The 24,860-nt window shown below is 39.7% G+C and overlaps 1 protein-coding gene across 1 annotated transcript in view; it reads right to left on the reverse strand.

Moving 5' to 3' along the window:
• Nucleotides 1–807: 807 nt before the first annotated feature.
• Nucleotides 808–24,860, reverse strand: part of rfx7b (regulatory factor X7b) — a 28,756-nt gene continuing 4,703 nt past the window's right edge. The window contains exons 3-10 of the mRNA XM_065277350.2: nt 11,399–11,484; nt 9,781–9,819; nt 8,402–8,524; nt 8,212–8,328; nt 8,006–8,090; nt 7,705–7,912; nt 7,155–7,456; nt 808–6,945 (exon numbers count right to left, since the gene is read on the reverse strand). Coding sequence (XP_065133422.1) covers nt 3,454–6,945; nt 7,155–7,456; nt 7,705–7,912; nt 8,006–8,090; nt 8,212–8,328; nt 8,402–8,524; nt 9,781–9,819; nt 11,399–11,484 — 4,452 coding nt within the window. The 3' untranslated portion in view covers nt 808–3,453. The remainder of the gene's footprint in view (nt 6,946–7,154; nt 7,457–7,704; nt 7,913–8,005; nt 8,091–8,211; nt 8,329–8,401; nt 8,525–9,780; nt 9,820–11,398; nt 11,485–24,860) is intronic.

The following is a 24,860-nucleotide window of genomic DNA, read 5'->3' on the forward strand; positions in this document are numbered from 1 at the left end:
AAAATGTTTTCTTGAAAATAATTTTTTTGCAGTGAAAGTATTATATTTTACAATATTTTTTATCACTTTTATACCAGATTTAATCTGAGGTTATCCAAACCATTGGTTCTCAAACTTTTGGTGTGTGGCCCCTTGTGCAATGTGCATCTTTTTGAGGCACCTCTAAAGACAATTTGTGATATAAAACATTCAAAAACGTCCTTAGTATTTTTGTCTTGAAAAAATCTAAACATTTAAGAAAATAAATTAAATAAATCTTAAATAAATAAATAAAATCTTTAATTTTTTTAAATTAAACATTTAATTCAAGAAAAATTCAAGAAATATTTTCTTACCCCACTGGCAGATTTTTTTTTGCTTGTTTTAAGCATACATTTATTTAAATTGTATATTTTTGTCTAAAAACTTTACTTATTTTCTAAGGTCATTTTGCTAATCAAGAAAATACATCTTGATTTAAGAATTTTCTGATATTTGTACTAAAAATAAGACAAAAATATGAAGTAAGTCCTTTTTTTGCAGTGTAGTCTTATTTTTGTAGATGTAATTACATAGAATTTATGATAAATTAATGTATTTAAAAAAAAATCTAAAATAAAAAATAAACTCATATGTATGCTTATTAGGATTTATATGCAAGTTTTGGATGCAGGCATACATCTGGTTCACTACTAGCATTTGATTGGATAGCATCAGTGACATCACAGTCACGTCACATTCGATATGATTTCACATCAGCAATGCTGGTAAACACCAGCAGAGGGCGACAACAAGTAAACCACAAGCATCTAAAAAACCAAGAGCACATTATTGTTTAAAAAAATGTTTATTGGCTTTTAAAACCACTTAAAAAATCTCACCTGTGAGTACTTTCCATTGGAAAAAAGAAAATGAAAAACAAAACAAAAAACATCGCTGAAACGCATCTGCAATATTAACAAGCTACTGTCCACGTAGAGCAAAGAAACCAGCAAATCTGAGGCTCAAATCTGACAGAAATAATGAAGACATTTCTCTACCAGATGACCACTTCACATCAGACCTACAGCTGAATCAATCCTCGTGTATCAAAACAGGATTGTAGTCTTAACTCTAACAAAAAACCCAAACAAACAAACAAACAAACAGTTATTAATCAGTGCACTGAAAAATGCAGCAACATAAAAAATATTTACAGCTTTCTTTACATAGAGATTTTTTTTATATATATATATAAAACGAAGGAAATTGAAGATATATGTAAAAAGAAACAAAAAAAGACAAACAACATTCATGAACAGAAACATACAGACTTATTTTAACTTAGTAAACATCATAAAATGCATATAGCTTTTGAAGAACTACTGTAGCGTCACCTCACGTCCTGGTCCACAGAAACCAGAGCTCTGATTGGTTAAGGGAGTGCTGCTCACTACCGTATAGATACATGCGCAGATACAGTCGCTTTATAACACGGTGAAGCACTTTAATCTCACGTCTTCATAATGTGATTTAAAATTTCATATCTTATTCTCAGGTATGAGAAGTTGTACACCGCGGATCTCATTGAGATTAGAGCTCATTGCTACAGAAGGCAATTATTCATTGATGTCGTGAGTAATTCCCCGTTTGCTATTTGTCGTAAAAAGAAAAACAACATGGGCACCGATTGTTACATTAAAAACTTTTCACAAATAAAAAAAAACTTTTAGTGCAATAAAGATGAAGGTTTGTACGTCTTTCAAATGGTTTCCAGTGTCTGCTCTGTCTGCACACCACATTTAGCTATGTCACAATAAAATGAACGCCTTTTTTATATTTAAGTCGTATCTCAATAAATCCATGCTATAATATCCCTCTCGGTTTACACAACACATCTGCGTACGCAGGAACCAATAAACTCCTATGAAATAAACATCAGCAAGCTACAGACTCAAAAGACAGCATTAACTAGTACATCACATGAAGCCAGGAACGAAACAGGCGAGCTATCGTGCTGCTATGGACTCAGCATCTTCTGTTTTGGTAAGGGCACTCTCATCTACCTACTATTTATCACCATTATAGAGCGGCTTGATAACATGGAAATTTCATGATGACCACTATGTCCTTTTTACAAATGCGGCACTACCGTAACGTCTACAAACAGCCAAAGTCAGTCAACCTTCATGAACTTCTATAACATGCTCGCCGGTCCGTAGTTATCTGTACATCCAACGTGTCTGTCATATACATAATTTACACAAATAAGAGTTCATCAAGGTGGTAACCGTTTACCACAGCCCGACAACAAGATCCTACGAGTCCTACGCGATGATGGGAAATCAACGATGGACCTCACGATCTCTTTTTATTCTTCAACAGCTTCTCTTTGGTATGGAGAAAGTTAAGGCTGGAGAAACTAGACAGGTTTGCCTGTTGATCTCAAGTTAGTCACATCCTTAAAATGAATACCTAGCCATCACCATACCATAAGAAACTAGCGATCATCGATGGACAGACCTATAAATGGCAAGCAACCCTCTGCAGAGATGATCACTGCGAACTCTTAACCCGAAGACATCAAGTGCATTACAAGAACGTTCCTCTCGAATTTCAAACGCCGGGTGGAATAAAAGGGCTGTGGACTGTAAAAATAAGGCAGACGATTCTTTTCCCATTTTTTTTTTGTTCGAAACAACAGCAAAAACAGATATAGCAAAAATCTCATTCCTCCTCGACAGTTTTGATTTAACAGTACAAGTATTATGGCCTTAAAAATCCTTTTTGCAAAAATGAGTCAATTCTTTTTCAAAACAAAAACAAATAATGCTTTACGGATGAGATTCTTGACGTCAGCACCAAATAGCACCTCAAATCATTGCAGTTCATTGAACTGACGATTGACGATATGTAAAAAAGTCACAATTTGCTGCTCGTCTGCCCTCGGGTCCCACAGCCACAATTCAACATATTTAGACGACCGTTTTGTATAGAAAGGAACTTTTCCCAAAGTCAATGATTTGTCGCTTGGAATATTGCATTTCGTTGAAATACAAGAACAAATTATTCATGCAGGTCTCAATATCCACTATGACTTTAGTGGAAGCAAAAATCAATGAAATCAAGTATATGCCTGCTATAAGATTGTGCGCCAGCTATATCGAACATATATTACTATAAGTTGGAAATATTTGACCGTCAACTATTAATGACTTTTGAATGAAGAGAAATGACTGGAATGACCTGTTAAACAGTAATACAATAAAACTTCAGATATAAAGTTCAGATAAAGCACATGCCTGTAAGAGATTTACTTCAGGCTGGCACTTCACACACTGGACAGTCCCAAAGCGTCCAGATTTTTGCTGCACAGACACGCATTTAACATTTTTGTACACAAAACTTCACAATACAAAAACAAAAACTCGGAACAGAAACCATAAATATAAACAACGACAACAACATTAACAACAAAGGAACAGCATTATCGCATTATCCCAACATTTCCACGGTCGACTGGTCTTTGTTCTCCAGCCAATCGAAACCAGCAGAGTTCACAGTATCACTGCAAATCTGTTGAAACAGAGGATCGTTCTTCAGTTCTTCCAGTGTGGCGTCTTCATATTGGTCCTGCGGTTGACTGGGGTCGAACAGCAGATTGGGGTCTAAAGTGTTCAGGTCATTAATGCTACTGGACAGGTCAGAGCTCAACCGGATATCGCTGGAGAAGTCGGAGGCGACGGCGCTGAGTTCCGATGCCACCTGCCCAACGAGTTGTGAACTGGGGTTGAGTCCGTCCTCCCCCAAGAGGTCCTTAACGGTGGAGTTAAAGTCCAGTTGATCTTGTTGCTCCCTATCAAAATCTTGCTGCGAGGTTTGAGACAACAGGTGCTGTTGGCCGATTTCTGTATCGTCTTGTAACTGTTGTCGGTCTGGCATCTGCAGCTGTTGGTCCTGGAGTTGGAGCTGTTGATCTTGGAGCTGCAGTTGATGATTCAGAAGCTGTAGCTGTTGATCTTGTAGCTCCAACTGTGGTTCTTGAAGTTGAAGCTCTTCTTGTTGCTGCAGTCCAGAGGCTGATTGTGCTTGGCCGTCGTCAGCGGAGAAGGTCACCTGCTCTTCTCCCCCCGTGCTTATAAGGTAACCCGTCTTCTGGAAGTCAAAAGGTGAAGGGCTTGAATCCAGAGGCAACTGCTGGTTCTGATGGTTGGGGCCTGCCGGGAAGCCTTGTGTCGTCTCCAAGATTTGGGTTAAGTTCATCCGTGCCGTGTAGTTGGCGGACAGATTATTTACGCCCAGACCTCGCACTGTATCGTCTCCATCCGTGTCCATCTTGCTAAGAAGCACAGTGGTAATCTTAGTGCTGTTGTTTTGCTGTACTTGGTGACTGCCAGGAAGTAGCTCAGACTGCATCATGATATTTAATGGCACCGATTGGCTCCTCTGAGCCAAACTGCTGGCACTGACCACAGACTGGTTGTTAGAGAGAATGCTCAGGACCTCGGATGTCAGGGGGCAGTTAAAGGGAGATACAACAGACCTTGGGGTGGTGACCGTTTGTGCAGTGGTGCCACTAAGATTTCGTTGCCGGACCGCTGGGCTGACACTACGACACCTGAACGTCCCACCCCCTGAGATAGATGTGTTTCCTGTCCCTTTGTTGTCTAATGGAGCTGGGACGGCAAAACTTTCTTGCTTGCTACTAGGGGCAGTTTGCTGTCCAGTTTGCTGCACTGGAGACACAGTTGTCAATCTTCCCAAATTCCCATCTTGATGTCTTGACTGAGACTGGAGGGATTGGCCTGGGATGGCAAAGGCATGTGGTTTGCGGAAGTGATCTTCAACTAGATCCTGGTAACTAGGCAGAATACCAATAGTGGTGGTGTTAGAGATAACAGGAGACCCTGCAGTGCTGTTATACCTGTTGTTGATCCAATCTAGTTTTGCTTTATCCGGGTGAGTGGCCATAGGCCTTTGCATGGGTTTCACTGGACTACTAGACACAACGCTACCATCGTGATAACTAGTTATACTGGAGTTAATAGGGGTAAAAGCGAAGGGGTTGCGACATTCAACGGGGCTCGGAGGGACACTGCTACTGCAGTTTGACAGAGGAGTGCTGATGGGTGTATGCCTTCCGCCTAAGATGCTATCCACTGGAGTAACAGGTGCCATTCGAGAACAAGGGCTTTCTCTGGTCAAGCCATGTCCCCCTGGTAGCATCTCAGAGGTAGGAGTTGGAGTAGGCGTCGGTGTTGGTGTAGGAGTCGGTGTTGGTGTGTGGATCGGTGTGGCGCTACTATGAGAAGAGTGATAGAACTGTGTACTGGTCTGATGAGGGGACAGGATTGTTCCTTGGCCAACTGTTGCTTGACCTTGTAGAGATATGTCCACGCAACTCAAGTATGATTGCAAACTGCTATTCAGCTTCATTTGTTCTTCCATCTGTACGAGCTCTTCTACAATACTGTCCTGGGTCATATCATCATCGTTGAATGGGAAATAGTCCATGCTTGTCTGAGCCCCTGCAAAATCAACAATGTCCTGCTGAAGAGCAAGCTGACTGGAGCCCTCAGGGGCCTGAGCCATCAACGGTAACGGATTAGCTGCAATCTGTTTATGTTCTGCTTGTATTTGTCGCGAGTAGTTTTGCAACGAGCTCTTAAGCTCACTAACAACAGAGGCCTGCTGAGAAGCCACATTGGTGATCTGTTGTTGAGCTGTGATCTGCTGGAGTAAGGAGTGATCCGTAGCTGTGACCGTGTCACTAGGGATTCTATCAGCTACTTCATTCTCGTTTTGTAAAGAGCTCTGAGGATTAACAGTCGGAGAGGCGTTCAAAGTTCCGATGGGAGTATCGGAAAGAGCCAGGATTTGAGTTGGAAGGGAGTTTGTCTGTTTCAGTGTAACTTTGCATGGAGCGCTCTCTGGTCTCGCTGGGGTTCCTGGTCTCTGAATCTTCTTGGCTGCTATTACAAGACCAGGCCTGGGATTAGTGTTAACATCAAAAGTTTGCTGGGAAATGAAAACCCTTTTAACTGGGATGGTGTGCGTTTCCAGAACAGATGCCGAGCGTTTTCGGGGGCTTTTTGGACCCGGCCCTGCATCTTTAAGAGAAGTGCCTACAGTTGCCAAAGCCCCAATAGATGACATTCCAGGATCTGCATTCTGGTTGGTAACAGTTAAATACAAGGTGCTTTCCTGGTCATTGTTGTTATTGCTGCTTAGGGCAACAGCCCCCATGATTGTACTCGAAGGGGTTGCAGAGTCACTCTTTGCACGGTTTGTCACTCTTTCAGGCACAGGGGACGCCTTAATAAGGAGAGACGGTTCACTGGAAGCCCTGAATTTAGTGGCTCGTTCATTCTTTTGTCCTGTACTCGCCCCAGATGCAGTGCTTTGTTTGTCAACAGCAGAGCTACGGTCATTCACAGCTTCCAATGTCAATCTGACCTCACTGGTGCTGGATACTGATGGTGTTGGGGTCACGGAAGGACGTCCAGCTTTCCCGACCCCAGGTACCTGAAGTGGCATGGCAGAAGCACCATTCTGAGCTTGCTGGGTCTGGTTAGCTTCTTCCTGGGACACTGTGCTACTGATGCCAGCAGAGGCAGGTCGCAGTGGGGCCGGAGTATTACTACTACTGCCACTACTGTTGGGTGCTAGTGATATTGCGGTCATCTTGACCACATTTACAGAACTAACATGAGATGTGGGCATCACCGTCTTGATTGGACTATTGGTGATGAGGAGTGTTGGGGGCGAGCGAAGGGAAATGGCGCTGGTGGCTGAGGGTTTGGGTAATATCTGGGCATATCTGTGTCTGGCAAGTCTGTCCCCAACTGGGCTGACAGGGACATTTTGGGGGGCTTTTGGAGACTGCTTAACAGGCTGTGTCACAACCTGGAAGTTAACAGGTACAACTTTTCCCTCTGCTGCCCCAACAGGACTTGGAGAAGTCATTAGTTGTCTGCTTCTTTGAACCTGTAAATGATACAAATAAACAACAATTCATTATGGACACAGTAAAAGAAACTGAAGAACAATTTATGCCTGTTTCAGCGCATACTTATTTTAGTGTCAATACTAAAAAGACTTTATTTTGTCCACATAAAGAGGGAAGTGCTGTAGTAAAGTAGTTTAGTCTATTTTTCTTTCACTCATCTAATAAGCATCCACACAAATCTCCTTACCGTGATGGGACTTGGTACTGCAGTTACTACAATGCCTATGGTGGGCTGAGGGGACAGCAATGCTGGACTTCCAGATGTGAGACTGCACCCTGGGCCTGGCGTGCCCGCCTCTGCTCTTCTGGCCTGGGCATCAGTGGGCAGAGGTGAGGTGAGCTTCTGTTCTTGCTGTTTCTTCTGGATCTTGCGCTGTAGCTGCTGTTTGGCATCTACAGATGGTGAAGGAAGGGTCTTCACCTGGGGCTGGAATGCATTCGCTTCACCAGTTGGCACAAACGCAGAGGCCGGCGTAGGGGTTTTCATACCTGGAATTTGAATCAAAAGGACTGAAGTTTAAACCAACACTGTCTGAAAGCAACATACAACAGAAAAGGTTTGTTTGTGGATCAGTGAAACGGAGTAAATTCAAATCTGTGTCTTCCCTTTCCCAACACTGGGTTTGAACATACAGAGCTGTTTCTGTCTACAGACAATGCCAAATATGTTCTTCCTTTACAAAGTATCACTGGTTTTGTATGTGTGGATATATGGCAGTAAAGTTGTCGCGTCTTGCCTGTTGGGGTTCCAGTCATAACAGTAAGAGCCGCCATGGACTTAGTGCCAATGTAGTGACTGTTGAGTAGAAATCGGGCCAGTTCCTCCACACTATCAAACTGACGACTCAAAACCTTCTGAGCCCATTCACACACCAGACCACAGGCGGCTAAACGCATCTCATCCTCAGCGTTGGGAGACTGACCCGTCGACTCCAACAATTCACACTTACAGAAGCACAAAACACAAAAGACATATTTCAAGAAAATGAATGAGGTCTGTTTGTCTTGATATTGATTTGACAATAAGTCAATTCTCACCCCATCGCCTGCTTTGTGTAAATCCAGGTTAGGGAGTGACGGCATGTGAACGAGTGCTTTCTTCCTCAGACCACTGTAGCAGTACGTAATGCACGGTTAAGGTTTAGTTCAGTTTGGTGGGAGGAGGGATACAGAAATTACACACTTCACATTTAATGCATACTAGGGTTTCTCAGATTCAAATCTGACCACGTAAAAAAGGATATTTTGATTTTCCCCTCATGCCCAAACGACGTGCCTTCATATTAGGAAAAACGTTTTTCATGATCTTTCCAAAATCGGCTGCGCTTAATGGATGGTAGCCCAGATTGTCGCAGTAACTCCTGAAACACAGCAAAGATCAAGCAACAAAATACACAAATGATGGGCACACAAACATCTGCAAAACACACTTACTTGTATTCATCATACACCTCTTGTTTTGGCAGCGAGGTTTCCGGGTGCTCTTCCAAATGATTCCGAATCCAATTGAAAGCGTACATCTGTTGAGTCCGACTGGACGACATTGAATTCTGGTCACTTGGGAGAAAACCAAGCAAGAGGAAAGTTTAACAAATGGATTCTGTAGCCTCTGAAAACCGAGTGTATGTTTTCTTTGGTCCCTCACATCACATCATTTAAAGGCACAGTTCACCCAAGAATGAAAACTTTTTCTCATCAAGGCTCCCACATGTCAAGCCAAACCTGCACTGCAAAAAATTATTTTCAAGAAAAAAAATTCTTAGTAAAAATATCTAAAAAACCTTAAATGAAGATGCTTTTTCTTGATGAGCAAAACGACCCAAGAAAATAGTCTAGTTTTAGACCAAAAATATCAAATTTAAGTGATTTTGTGCATAAAACAAGCAAACAAATCTGCCAATGGGGTAAGCAAATTTTTCTTGAATTTAGTGTTTAAGAAAAATGTTCAAGATTTTTTTACTTACCCCATTGGCAGATTTTTTTGCTTGTTTTATGCACAAAATCACTTAAATTTGTCTAAAAACTAGACTATTTTCTTGGGTCGTTTTGCTCATCAAGAAAAAGCATCTTAATTTAAGATTTGTTTTTATATTTTTACTGAAAACAAGACAAAAATACTAAGATTTTTTTTCTTGAAAATCATTTTTTCCAGTGCACGTTAACCAATCAGGAGTTTTAAGTACAAATATCTAAAAAATATTAAAGCAAGATGCCTTTTCTTGATGAGCAAAATGACATATGAAAATAAATCTAGTTTTGGGAAAAAAATTTTAATTTAAAGGGTAACTAAACCCCTGGTCAGAGCGTGACTCCACCCACTGGCAATATTTGAAAAATGCAAGAAAAGTGGGCAGATCCCAACGGAGATAGAGGGGACGAACTAAAGCTCGTACCAAGTGTGTGGTGAGATCGTAACAAGGGCGTGGTGAGCTTGAAACTGCTTACGTCACGAGTTATTTTTTGGACCCAACATCCAATAGGAAAATTCAACTGCAGTAGCCACCGTTCAACCTGAAGAGGGCAGCACTCAGACGTTTTTACACCATATATTGTAGTATTGAAACACTTTATACCCAAATGTCAAAAAACTTACTAAAATCAATGAACAGCACTAATAAAGCCCCATTCTTACAGATCATTAACTAAAAAAAGTTGGTTTAGGGTTTAGTTACTCTTTAAGTTGCATGGAAAAGAGTGACCATTTCTCTAGTAAAGGTCTAGATGATATGAAGGTGAGTAAATGATGGCATTTTTGGGTGCACTGCTCCTTTAAGAATGTTTTTCCCTTTAATATATTTGGAAAGTTTTAATACCATAATGCCGGACTCGCAGAACCTCTCTGAGTTTCAGTTCTATGTTGGGAACATCATGTTGGAAAAAAGGGGTGAACATGACAGACACATAATAAACAAATGATAAAATACAGAAAGCTGATATTGCAATGTCATAATCTCAGGGCTGTCAATCAATTAAACATTTACTTAATACATTGCAAATAACAACATAAAATATTTTCTCTTAAATGAACACAACACAAACACATTAGATCGAGTCAAGCACTGAATAAACATTTACAAGTCAATATATTGTTTGATTTATTTTCATATTATTGAAGTGGCCTATGGTCCATTCTGTACGTGTAGTAGAGATAGACGGACGCTAGAAACTTTTTCTTACCAATAGCATCTAGGTTTCATTAGCTTTGCATTTCATATGTTTTTTTATATGGAAAACATGACATACAGGTCAAGAGATACAAATCATTAATTGAGGAATCATTCATTTTGAACCAAATCATCTATTATAATTAACATGTTTAATTGACAGCCCTACATATTTTACACAAAATCAATGTAATTGATGAAATGTCTAGCTCGCATGACACAATATAGACTGATAAATGAATGAAAAACAAACTATAAATGCAAAAGTAGGAAATATTACAACAGAAAATGATCAAGATGATGACTTTCAACTCAGACTACTTGATTTTGTTTAATAGACGGATGATTACATTTAATGAATCCCACTGATCTATATTATAAATGACTGGATCGTGCATGACGTCACAATTGTAAAGCCACCGCGCGGCCATATTGGTATGACCAAACATTAGATTAAATTAATAGGACGTTATCAGATTTTAATGATAAAACTACTTTATCAGTCTCCGGTTTTATATCTGAAGTCTCCCTTTATATTATTCCATGGCAAACGTCCTAATCATAGTTATTTATTTAAGGTTATACATTTTACTTTTTAAACAGTGAGTTACAATGAACTTTATTTGTTCGTACAGTAAAATGTGTTAACAATGTTAATGGCATATATTTTGCTGGTTAGACTAACATTTGATTCAGCAATATAAAAACAATACCAAATTTCGATGTTGCTATGTTTATAAAAAGCCAAAATGTTTTTTTTTTTTACTTTATAACTTATTCAGAGATATAACGCTGACCGTGTATGCTCTTAAGTCCAAAAACTTTATTTACACCATTGTCATTACAATAGAAACACTCACCTTAATGTTTTCTATAAATCCTGCCCGATTAAAACATAAACATTGCAAATAACATCAAAAGTAACAATTAATTTACGTACACATATCCTAAAACTTAATCTTGTGTGACTGATACGCTGTAAACCGGGTGAATTTAGATCATGATTAGTCAATGACGCCATCCAAGATGGCCGCTCGAACTCTTCTGGTGTTACGTTAGCGTTCTCTGCACAATCCAGTCATTTATATACTAATCAGTGATGAGGCCATATAAAAATGTAAACACCAAACATGCCAGCTAAAATAACGCAATATTATTGCAACATAAAAACTGCAATAATATTGTAATATGATACAATACTACGATCGTTGAAATAAAATAAAAAAACAGGATATGAATGTGATATTAGTTTGAAAAGATGATGTACCTCTTCTCATGGACACTGCTGGGACCAGAAGGCAACTGGAGGTAGAGGTAGAGTTTCTCAATGTCTGTAAACTTCTCAATATCTTGCTGTGTGAACAAAGGACATGAAGAGGAATTATATGACCATTATTTATATTACAAATATTAAAACAAATTATATTAGAACCAACAGAACATTAGTGGGGCTTCCATCCAAACCTGAAGCAAATCTTTTCAAAATGTGCCACAAAAAAAAAGAAAAGAAATGTGAATTAGGTGCGTTTCCATTAAGTTCAAGCGAATGACGTGGTATTGGTAACTTAGTAATCAACAGTAAATATAACAAGGCACGATTAGAAAAGAGAGACAGGACTGGATTTAGTAATATTTGGCAAGTTATACATTTACTAGCAGTGCAGCTTGTAATCGTGAAACTGAATGCTGTGCACAGAAGAAGAAATGCATTACAACGACGTCAAGCCACAAATATGGTAAAGACAACGTCGGCTGATACAGCTAAACGATCAGTCAGGTTGGTTTAATGTTACATCACAATTTATTCGATAAATGCGTTTTCACACTGCAAAAAATTACTCTCTTACTTTGTACTGAAAAACAACACTGCAATTTTTTTTTCAAGAATATCAAATTTAAGTGATTTTGTGCATAAAACAAGCAAAAAAATCTGCCAATGGGGTGAGCAAAAAAATCTTGAAAATTTTTCTTAAACAATGAACTCAAGAAAAATTTGCTTACCCCATTGGCAGATTTTTTTTTGCACAAAATCATATTTTTGGTCTAAACACTAGACTTATTTTCTTGGGTCTTTTTGCTCATCAAGAAAAAGTATCTTAATTTAGGAATTTTTAGATATTTTTCCTTAAAACAAGAGAAAAATACTAAGTAAGCATTTATGCATAATGCATTTATTATTTTTCGCATAAGTCAAAATCCACCTCAAATGACCACAAAACATTTTTGCGAATTAATGGATTTTTATTCGAAATTTGGCGTTTCCATCACTCGTTTCTTATGCGATACTTGAAAATGCACATAAAATCGGAGTGATGGAAACCCAGCTAATGATGTTAAGCCAAACACCAATTTTAATGAGATGAATGTAATGTAATAAAGTATTTTACGTTATTGAAGTTTGATTGATTGTGATATTAAACTTTTGTGGTATTATACGGGTCCCGCACCCGCACGGCCTATGACATCAGTGTTTTCACTTCAACAGGGAGAGCGATTCGGCTCTCATGCACACAATACTGTATGCGTCTGTGCATACGACCAACAACAGTGAACCTGCAATTCTGCATGAGTCTCAGCCGGTTGCCATGTAAACCCTGACAGTAAACATGCATGTGTCAATGCTGCTGACACGCTCACAACAGCATCTTTTCAGCGTGGACTCCGCCCCGCATCGCTTTCAATTGGCTCGTGAGTATGAATACCTCTCACCTCTTCCTGTTCTATTTGTCTCTTTGTTGCTAGGGGAAACCAGCGTTCATGAATGAGGCGAGACGTGACAGCCAATGAGCATTAAATAAAAGAGACTACTCGCTTCTTAAACACACAGTGTGATGGATCAGGTAAGTCTTCAACTAACCTCTTATTCAATGTTATGGCGCAAGTTTAAACAGCAAGTTAATGTATGAAACACACATCCAGACTTACACGCTTTTATCTAAATAAACCTACAGTGTATTTAAAATATACAAGATATTTGACCTTTGTGCTATTAATGCAATACTCAGAAACACAACAGGAATATAACTGCTACATCTATTCATATGAGGAAATAAAGTATGCACACATTCACTAAATATAACTTACAAATCTCTTTTTTGTTAAACAATGGTTTAATTTCTGTCATAATCTAGTTGCCAAAACCTCACAAATATTTCTATATATAAAACATGAAAACCCTAGTAGTATTTCTGATGTGCACAGTTTTCAAATGTCCCTTACATGTGTAATACCTTAATCATCATCTGTGCAATATACAACCAGAGAGAACAAACAACTGCACAACACATTCTCTATATCCCATAATGCAATGCACTTAGCACCTTTGTTTTCTGTAACAACTACACACACACACACACACACACACACACACACACACACACACACACACACACACACACACACACATATATATATATTATAAATACTAGACAAAATGTACTTTTAAAGGGAACTTTTTTAAGATGTAAAATAAATCTTTGGTGTCCCCAGAGTACATAAATGAAGTTTTAGCTGAAAATATCATCTAGATAGTTTATTATAAAATGTTAAAATTGACACTTTGTATGTGTGAGCAAAAATGTGCTGTTTTTGGGTGTGTCCTTTAAAATGCAAATGAGCTGATCTCTGCTTTAGATGGCAGTGCCGTGATTGGATAGTGCAGATTAAGGGGCGGTATTATTATAATAAGATCCCCTTCTGACATCACAAGGGGAGCCAAATTTCAATGAGCTATTTTTTCACATGCTTGCAGAGAACGGTTTACCAAAACTAAGTTACTGGGTTGTTCTTTATCACATTTTCCAGCTTAATAGAAGCACTGGGGACCCAATTATAACACTTAAACATGGAAAAAGTCATATGTTCATGAAATGCATTTAAATTCTCCTAATATATCTAAAGAAATATAAAGATAGAGCAGACACATCTGTTAATAGACTAATGTTCAATGTCAAACTCAAAATGACTTAACAAACTTCAGTGGATTTAAGCACCCAGTAGATATACAGGTTTATCAATAATCTCTTCTGACCTCCAAATGATTTAATGATAAAGAAATCATGACAATTGACCTCCATTTCTTTACAATAAAGACGAAAACTGGACACACCACATGCAGCAAAATGAGATGTAACAATATACATGTACACCACGGTCTGGCACAATGTACACTGCAGTCTGGCACAATGTACACTACACATACACTACAGTCTGAAACAAGGTACACAACAGTCTGAAACAAATGTACACTACATTATGAAGCAACATACACTACAGTCTGAAACAACGTACACTACATTATGAAGCAACGTACGCTACATTATGAAGCAACAATCATTACAGTCTTAAATCATTGTACACTACAGTCTAAAATCATTGTACACTACAGTCTGAAACAACTTACACTACAGTCGGAAAACAACGTACACTTCTGCCTGAAACAACGTGCACTACAGTCTGAAACAACGTACACTACATTATGAAGCAACGTACGCTACATTATGAAGCAACAATCATTACAGTCTTAAATCATTGTACACTACAGTCTAAATCATTGTACACTACAGTCTGAAACAACTTACATTACAGTCGGAAACAATGTGCACTACAGTCGGAAACAACGTGCACTACAGTCGGAAACAATGTACACTTCTGCCTGAAACAACTTACACTACAGTCTGAAACAACGTGCACTACAGTCGGAAACAACGTGCACTACAGTCGGAAACAATGTACACTTCTGCCTGAAACAATGTACACTTCTGCCTGAAACAATGTGAACTACAGTCTGAAACAATGTGCACTACAGTCTAGGGGTGGCACGGTTCATGAAAAAAATCCAAACCATTCGGTTCGGAGCGCGTGTGTGTCGCACGGTTCAACGGTTCATGGCATGCGCAATGTAGCCTAATGCCCTGTAAGTGACCTCAGATAGCGTGTTTCCCTTTCGCGCGAAAGAAGAGGTGACTGGTTTGGAGTATAAGTAACTGCAGGTTATGTTACGTGTAGAAATGGCAAGTGGGAGAGAAAAGTAAGTCTGCCCGCAGTTGGAGGATGCGCCAGCGTCATATAAGTTTGGTGTGTGAAAACATTTTTATTTCATGTTACCTATGATGACAGCGGAAATAAAACAATAGATAGACCTGCAGTCTATGGGTTGAATGTGTTCGAACATTTACCATTTATCTAATCTGAGGTACTGAACACATTTTACGTCTTTTCGTATTCAACGCTATTTTTAGCCTTTCATTGATAAAATGAAAGCGGCTGATTTCCACGTAGTTTCATTTTGCTAGCGTGTGAAAGTTGCACGATCTTATTTCATAAATTTCCCCTCAAAGTAATCACGACAGAAGCAGTCAAAAGTGGACAAAAGAGACGGATGTTAATATTACAGGTGTAAACGTTATGTTTCTCTATCTTGTCCACATATTCTCTCTGCAGTATTTAAGCAGCCTCTCAGTGATAAATCTATGAGCTACACTGAAGTTGGCATTTTGATAAATGCAAGTTATCCTTGTGTGCTAAAAATGCACATAAAGTTCATGTAGATGGCAATACACATTCTCTTTTTTGCCAAATAAATGAAAAGCATGTTGAAATCATCAATGTCTTCCCTCTTGCTGTATCAAAATCTCACCTGGCTTTCCTCTGAGATGGTCCCAATAATGTGCTTAAAGTCAAATTCAGTTTGTGCATGATTACATGATATAACTTTTTTTTTAAATACTGTATCCTATATTATGGATAATTTATACATTAATAAGATAATACATTTCTGGAGTGTTAAAAATTAAAAGAAAAAATAACAACAAGAACCGTACTGAACCGAGAACCGTGACCATAGAACCATGATACGAACCAAACCGAGGGTTTTGTGAACCGTGCCACCCCTACTACAGTCTAAAACAATGTACACTAGTCTGAAACAATGTACACTGTAGTGCACTACAATTTGAAACAACGTGCACTACAGCCTGGAACAACGTGCACTACAGTCTGAAACAACGTGCACTACAGTCTGAAACAACGTGCACTACAGTCTGAAAAAAACGTGCACTAAAGTCTGGAAAAAACGTGCACTACAGTCTGAAACAACGTGCACTACAGCCTGAAACAATGTACACTACTAGGGATGCACCGATACCGATACTGGTATCGGGTATCGGCCTCGATACCACATTTTCTAAAGTACTCGTTAAAAGTCCCCCGATACCAGGGATCGATACCACGGTCTGAGAAATGTCTATGTTTGAGTGGCGTGTAAGGGGTTAATGCCTCTTGTGTTGTCCAAAGAGGCAGAGTTTACAACAAACTGGAAAACTAGTCCCTTGTTTTTTTGTTAAATTATATGACTAAAGCTGTTACCTGTAAATTTGAATCATGTTTTTTATTAAGTACTCGGTATCGGTATCGGCAAGTACTGAAATGCAAGTACTCGTACTCCAAAAAAGTGGTATCGGCGCATCCCTATACACTACATTATGAAGAAACGTACACTACAGTCTGAAACAATGTACACTACATGTACACTAGAGTCTGAAACAATGTACACTACAGTCTGAAACAATGTACACTACTGTAAGAGCCATTTGTCTTGTTAAGGTGTCCACTAGGTGTCACTGTTCTATATTCAGTGAATATAGGTAGGAACCTTCCTTCTGGTGACAGGTGTTGCTGGAGGAAGGTGAACACACAGTTTTTTGACCGTATCACAAGGCCATGCTGTTACAACAATGCAACACATTAAATAAAATGAATACTCTGAGCATTCAAATGGTGAGTGGACATTGATTTAATGACATTTAACTTAAGCCAAGTGAGCGCGTACAAATACACCGTCCAGCAACCCTCAGCTGCTTTAAGTATAGACTTAGCTGCTTACATTTAGTCAAAAAACTTTGTTTTGCCTATGCTATTTGGAGTAATCATAAGTGGATTTACATCTGAAATGCTGCAACCATGATATGAGGACAACGCAAATCTGTGGAGTATACATGCAGATCTTTTCTACTGGGATAAGGACCATCATCAGCACAAGGAAATACATCGGAGCTGTTTTACAAACACCGGCAGAGATCCTTTTGTTCCATAATGGCGCCCAACGTGAAAAGGTATGTCTAGTAGCGCTACTTATTGTTGAATGGCCATTTAACTATGTGTGCACACATTATGGGACAAAAATCCAATGCATTGGTTATCAAAGAAAATAATTAACTTTACGAACTATCGTTGTTAATTGTTTACATCGTGTTTTGAACATTCTGTGGATTATGGAGACAGCTGAAGCTGTGCATAGCCAAATGGAAGCGCTTCAATTGAACGATAGTGTTTGTATTGATGTTGAAGTTCAAATGGACAAACAAAAACGTGTTGTAAAGTTAACTCCTAAAGCATTTGCTGAAAAGGTTGAAAGGTTGCAGTGTAATAGAAAATCTGTACTAACTAAAGCTGCAAATTTAAGAAAAAAGGTACAAGGCCTGATGCAACAAAGACATATAAAGGGGGTGCAAAGTGTTTTTGATGACTTCTTAAATTTGTGTGATGAAGCAAGATGTATTCATGATTCTTTGTTGGGTATGTTACCTGAAAGTGAGAAAGAAAAACATGACATATGGTTTAAAGCCAAAATGATTGTAAACAATGATTTTATTTCTGAGGTCAAAATGTGGGTATCATGTAATGAAAATGATGAAATTACTATGAATGAGGTAATAAATGATAAGGTTGATGGTGTTAATCCAGAAGATAGTATTTCAAATGTTGGGAGTAAACATTCAAGTAAAGCAAGTACTTGCAAGAGTGTTTCTTCTGCCAGAGTCATAGCTGAGGCAAATAAGGCTGCACTGCTTGCTCGTATGGCAACATTAAAGGAAAGGCATGCCTTGGAGGAGCAAGAGCAGATGATTAAGAGGAAAAAGGAGCAACTGGAGCTAAAAGCTATGCTAGCAGAGTCCACTGCCAAACTTGCAGTTTTACAGGCTTCTGACAATCGCAGTGTTTCACAAGTCTCTCGTATTGTGAATTCTCAACTGGAAAAGGAGCAAGGAAAGGCATCCACAACTATCTTAAATCCAATGGCAGAAGAGTTTGAACTTAATGTCCATGGCAAAACTGCATATCAAGCATTAGCAGTGAATCCGCCTTTGGCATCTTCTGAGTCATATCAGGAAATTCGGCAGCAGCCTTGGCAGGAATGTACAAACTCAGGAAGGCAGAATTCCCAACAAATATTTGTACATACATCAGTTCAACCTCATGGAGCTTTTGCATCTGATTGGAGTTCCCAGCATATACCAGGACATACATCAGTGCAACCTCATGGACCTCTTACATCGGATAGGATTTCTCGGCCAAACATTGAAAGTCAATATGGTGACATTGTCACTATAATGCAAAAGCAGAATGAAATAACAGCAGCTCTTGTTCAACAGCAATGTTCTGCATCTTTACCATCAAGAGATATTCCTTTATTTGATGGAGATCCGCTTCAGTATGTTTCATTTATCAGGATGTTTGAAAAGGGAGTTGAGGAAAAGGCAAGCAGTAGTGATTGCTTATACTACTTGGAACAGTTCACTAGGGGGCAGCCAAGGGAGCTTGTACGTAGTTGTCTACACTTGAACCCTGACTTTGGCTACACTAAGGCAAAACAGCTATTACAGGAACATTTTGGGAATAAGTACAAGATCGCCACTGCTTACTTGGAAAGAGCCTTGTCTTGGCCCATAATTAAGGGTGAGGATGTCAATGCTTTACAGTCTTATGCTCTATTTTTACGTGGCTGCTGTAATGTCGCTGAGGAATTGCAGTATCTTCAGGAGTTGGATATGCCAAGCAATATGAGAGCTCTTATATCTAAATTGCCTTACAAGCTCAGAGAGCGGTGGAGAACTGTTGCACATAACATTCTGGAAACTACTGATTGTAGAGCTTCATTCAAAGATCTTGTAGGATTTATTGAAAGACAAGTAAGCATCTTGATGGATCCCTTGTTTGGTGATATCAGGGACTTACCAGTTAGCACAAGACCTGTCAATCGACCAAAACTGCGTCTAGAAGGCAAAGCTAAAGGAAACATCTTTGCCACTAATGTTGCACCTGTGAAGTCTCTAGAAGCCCCTAATATAAGAACAGAATTGCCAACAAACAATCTCAAGGTGATTTCATTATGTGTGTACTGTGCTAAACATCATGTATTGGAGAATTGTATGCAATTTAAGAGTAAGAAGCATAGGGAAAGAATGGACTTTCTAAAGGAGAAAAAGCTTTGCTTTGGTTGCTTAAGTGCTGGGCACATGAGTCGTAACTGTGGCAAGCGGTTGACTTGTAAGATATGTAATCAGCCCCATCCCACTGTGCTTCACATTGACAGAAATACAGCCAATGCAGACATCATCTCCAAGGAATCAGACGCATGTAAGTTCTTAGGAACTACTGAAACATGTGGCCATACAGGGGCCGGAAAAGATCGCTGTCTACTTTCTATCTTACCAGTTCAAGTTAAAAGCAGTAAGGGAGATCAGATAATACAGACGTATGCATTTCTAGATCCTGGCAGTTCAGCAACCTTTTGCACTGAAAGCCTTATGCAGCGACTTAATCTTCCTGGAAGAAAAACTCAATTTTTACTACAAACTATGGGACAGGAAAAGGTTGTACCAGCCTACGTACTCTCAAGTTTAGAAGTCTCTGCTATTGATGGTAACATCTTCTATCAGCTTCCACAAACGCTTACACAGAAACAAATGCCGGTAAGTTCTGACAACATTGTGTCTAAGGAAGAGTTGTCAAAGTGGCCTTACCTGGCAAAGGTTAAAGCTCCTCGCATAATGGCCAACGTTGACTTGTTGATTGGAAACAACACACCCAAGATGTTGGAGCCTTGGGAAGTCATAAACAGCCATGGAGATGGCCCTTATGCCATAAGAACGGCTTTGGGTTGGGTCATTAATGGTCCTTTGCATGCAGGCAACTTTGAGGATGAAGACTGTTCTGCAGTGGTCAACAGGATTTCTGTGTGTAGGTTGGAGGAGATGTTGTCTCAACAATATAACCATGATTTCAATGAGCAAGTTACAGAAGAGCAAGGATTATCAAGAGAGGATATTAGATTCTTGGAGATTGCAGAGAGTTCGGCCAAGCTTAGGGATAATCATTACACCTTGAAGTTGCCGTTTAAATGGGAAAATGTGCATCTTCCTAACAACTTTTCTGTGGCAAAACAACGTATACTTGGGTTGAAGAGGAGATTCCAGAGAGATGAGCAATTTTATCAGGAGTATGTAACATTTGTCAATGAGATGCTCAACAAAGGATATGCAGAGCAAGTTCCCACTCAACAGCTGAAAGGCGAAAATGGCAAGGTATGGTACATTCCTCACCACGGTGTACGTCATCCCAGGAAGAAGAACCTGCGGGTGGTTTTTGATTGTGGTGTAACATTTAAAGGAGCATCCTTGAATCAAGTCCTTTTACAAGGTCCCAATTTTACAAGTACATTGCTTGGAGTCCTACTGAGGTTTAAGCAAGACGTGGTTGCAGTCATGGGTGACATACAAGCAATGTTTCATCAGGTTAAGGTGGCAGAAGAGGATCGTGACTTTCTTCGCTTCTTGTGGTGGCAAAATGGAGACTTTGCAAGAGAAGTGTCAGTGTTTCGTATGACTGTCCATCTTTTTGGTGCTGTCTCTTCTCCAAGTTGTGCTGCTTTTGCTTTGAGAAAAACAGCAGATGATCATCAGTCTGAGTTTCGAGAGGAGGTTGTTCAAACTCTCAAAGAAAACTTCTATGTGGATGATTGCCTTAAGAGTGTGGCATCTGAAGAAGCAGCAACTTGTTTAGTTAAAGATCTTTCTACTCTTTGTCAGCGAGGAGGTTTCACTTTGACGAAATGGAGTAGCAACAAGCGCACTGTTCTTCAAACTCTTCCCGAGGAGTCCCGAGCCAAAGAGTGGAAGAAGCTGGATCTGGACAGAGACAGCCTGCCTGTTGAAAGAGCTCTTGGTTTGCTGTGGTGTGCAGAAACTGACTCATTTAAATTCAAAATGGAGGTTCAGGAAAGGTCCTACACAAGACGTGGGATGTTGTCAGTTTCAAGTTCAGTATACGACCCACTTGGATTTTTGGCACCAGTAGTGTTACCTGCTAAGATTATGTTACAGGAGCTATGCAGGAGGAAGTTTGGTTGGGATGATACTGTGCCCCGTGACATTCTGCATGATTGGATGAGGTGGTTAAAGGAGCTAAATGCACTCTCTGAATTCAAAGTTGAGAGATGCATAAAGCCCACAAGCTTTGGGTCCTACATGTATGCTCAGCTTCATAACTTCTCTGATGCAAGTGAACAAGGATATGGCGCAGTCACTTATCTTAGAATAAAGAATAACAACGGTGACATCCATGTTGCCTTTCTTTTGGGAAAAGCTAGGGTAACACCTCTAAAGGCCATCACTGTTCCCCGTTTAGAGCTAACTGCTGCTGTGCTTGCTGTCCGTGTAGACCTGATGTTAAAGAAGGAGCTGAGGCTCCAGCTGCAAGAATCTGTTTTCTGGACAGACAGCACATCTGTGCTCAAGTATGTCATGAATGAAGACAAGCGTTTTCATACTTTTGTTGCAAACAGAGTCTCCATCATCAGGGAGGCCACAAAGACATCACAATGGCGATATGTTGGCACAAAGGAGAATCCAGCTGACGATGCATCCAGGGGAAGGAGGGCTGGAGATTTCATTAATGACAACAGATGGATAGAAGGCCCCAAGTTCCTGTATAAACCAGAAGAGGATTGGCCCGAAAACATTGTGCATACCTCTGTAGCGGTTGATGACATCGAGGTCAAGAAAGAAGCCTTTGTGAATGTGGTAAATACCCAAGATGCCCTGGAGGGTACAAATCTGCTGATAGCTTACTTTTCAGATTGGAGGAGACTTCGAGTGGCAGTTGCCTGGTTCCTAAGGTTGAAAGGAATATTATTGACGAGGACTCGCATGAGGAGGGAGTCTGATGCCATTGATGTCAATAAGCAGAATGCCTTGGCACAAGAAAAACTGATGGCTAAAGGTACAACAGGAGGACAAATCTTGTCGGCAGAGGATCTTTTGGAAGCAGAGTTGGCTATAATCTGCTACTGCCAACAGCAAAGATTTCCTGAGGAGATTGCTGCTTTGTCTTCGGGAAAGAATACAATAAGCAAACACAGTACCATCTATAAGCTGGACCCATGGTTGGATAATGGGTTTCTGAGAGTTGGAGGGAGGTTGACACGAGGCTCATTGCCAGAAGACACAAAGTATCCACTACTTCTCACTAAAGATCAGCATGTGGCTACCCTGATATTGAGAGATTTACATCAACGGCTTGGCCATAGTGGGCGTAACCATATGTTGTCTACATTAAGGAGGAAATATTGGATAACAAGTGCTACCACAGCTGTAAGAAAGATCATAGCCGAGTGCTGCTTCTGTAAAAAATATAATGCAAGACTGATGGGGCAGAAAATGGCTGACTTGCCTAAGGAGAGGATCCTGCCAGACCAGCCGCCATTCACTAATACAGGTGTTGACTATTTTGGTCCAATAGAGGTGAAGAGAGGACGAAGCATAGTAAAACGTTATGGTGTCATCTTTACCTGCCTAGCCAGCAGAGCAGTTCACCTTGAAATGGCCAATTCCCTTGACACAGATGCTTGTATTAATGCTCTGCGCCGATTTATCAGTAGAAGAGGGCAGGTGGAACGTCTTCTGTCAGATAATGGCACCAATTTCATAGGGGCTGAGAGAGAGCTTAAGGAGGCACTTTCATCACTGAATCAAATTAAGATTCAAGGAGCTTTATGTCAGAAGGGCATAAAATGGAGTTTCAATCCTCCAGCTGGATCCCATTATGGTGGAGTTTGGGAGCGAGTCATCAGGATGCTGAAAAAAATCCTCACTGCAGTTCTTCAACAGCAGACGCTTGATGATGATAGTTTACATACCGTCTTGTGTGAAACTGAAGCCATCTTGAATGATAGACCAATCACCAAGTTGTCTGATGATCCAATGGATCTTGAAGCTCTGACTCCCAATCATATATTGTTGCTAAAAGGAAAACCTTCCTTATCTCCTGGATTATTCGATGTGCATGATTTGTACATAAGAAGAAGGTGGAAACAGGTTCAATACATTTCAGACCTATTTTGGAAGAGATGGGTGAGAGAATACCTACCTTTGCTGCAAGAGAGGCAGAAATGGAACCAAACTAGGAATAACCTCAAGCCTGGGGACATTGTGGTCATTATGGATCCAACGGCACCTAGGGGCTCCTGGCCTCTTGGAAGAGTTTTAGAAACATTTCCTGATAAGAAAGGCCTGGTGCACTCTGTGCGTTTACAAACTAAGACCAGTGTTATTGATAGGCCAATAGCAAAGCTTTGTTTCTTGCATGACTCTATGGGCTAAGAGATTGTTACAATCATTATGCATGTTTATTGTGCTCACAGTTTGTATTTGTTTTATGGCTCTTTTGTATGTTTTGAAAATTGGTATGTGTCCCAATTAGGGGCCGGTATGTAAGAGCCATTTGTCTTGTTAAGGTGTCCACTAGGTGTCACTGTTCTATATAGGGCTGGAACGACGCGTCGACGTAGTCGATTACGTCGATTACGTAATTACGTCGATTTGCCGGAAATGCGTCGATGCGTCGCACTGTTTACATTTTGAAATGAAGGCGGCTTCAGCTCCGACCGGGTGATACAAGTGTTATACCAAACAGACAGAACGCGATCAAAAGTGTGGGAATACTTTAAGCAGAGACCAAATAAAACACATACTGTGTAAAACTGAAATGGCATACCACAGCAGCGCAACACCTGTGTATGATCATCTTAAAAGAAGAAAACCTGGAGCTCTCCGACCTCAAAATGACGAGACGTCAGCGTAAGAATTTGAACTATTACAGTAAGTTTTTATACTTACTCTATAAACAATAGAATCAATACATATTGTGCTTAATACAGCTGCGTTTACATCTTCGTTTAATACGAGCTGCGAGACGCCTGACAGACGTGACATTGCATCGCTTCTGGGCAGTATGTTGAAACAGTAAATAAAGAGCAGGACATGTTTTTATATTAAGAAGTTATGAAATAATAAGTTACTGTCACATTGAGAACTGATAGGCATGTGCCCGCGTGCACTGAAAGCCAGCTGGCAGTGCGGAGTTCCCAATGAACGTCTTTTTTGCGAATATGTGCGCAGATATTACAGAAGCTCGTCTTGTAAGGTATTCCTGACATGCGTTTATTTATAGTAACAGCGGCGTAAACGCTGTTTATAAAATATTAGAAGATCATACTAACTGAACTTGTTTTTTACCCGGAACTTAAGAAAAGTTAAATGTTAAAGTTAAATGAGAATGCAGTACTACTAATAGTAATAATATTAACAGTAATAATATAACCATTACATCTTATATAAGGGTTCATGAATCACAATGAACTTATTTTTACTTCAGTCTGAACTAATGCTGAGTTAATGCATGTACTAATCATAAACTAATGTTTAAAATATTAATATATGCCTATTTTATTGTTTAAGGTGAATAATGCCTCTTTTAAAGTGGCACTGCCACTTTATTTTTCATGTTGAAAATTTTGGTTTGTGTGTTTGTTTAATTAAGAAAATGCTTAAATAAAATGTTGGCGTTAATGGCAGATGTTACATTTATTATTTGTTGGGGAATTATATGTA

Source organism: Paramisgurnus dabryanus, chromosome 23, assembly GCF_030506205.2.
Source record: "Paramisgurnus dabryanus chromosome 23, PD_genome_1.1, whole genome shotgun sequence".
Taxonomy (NCBI): Eukaryota; Metazoa; Chordata; class Actinopteri; order Cypriniformes; family Cobitidae; genus Paramisgurnus; species Paramisgurnus dabryanus.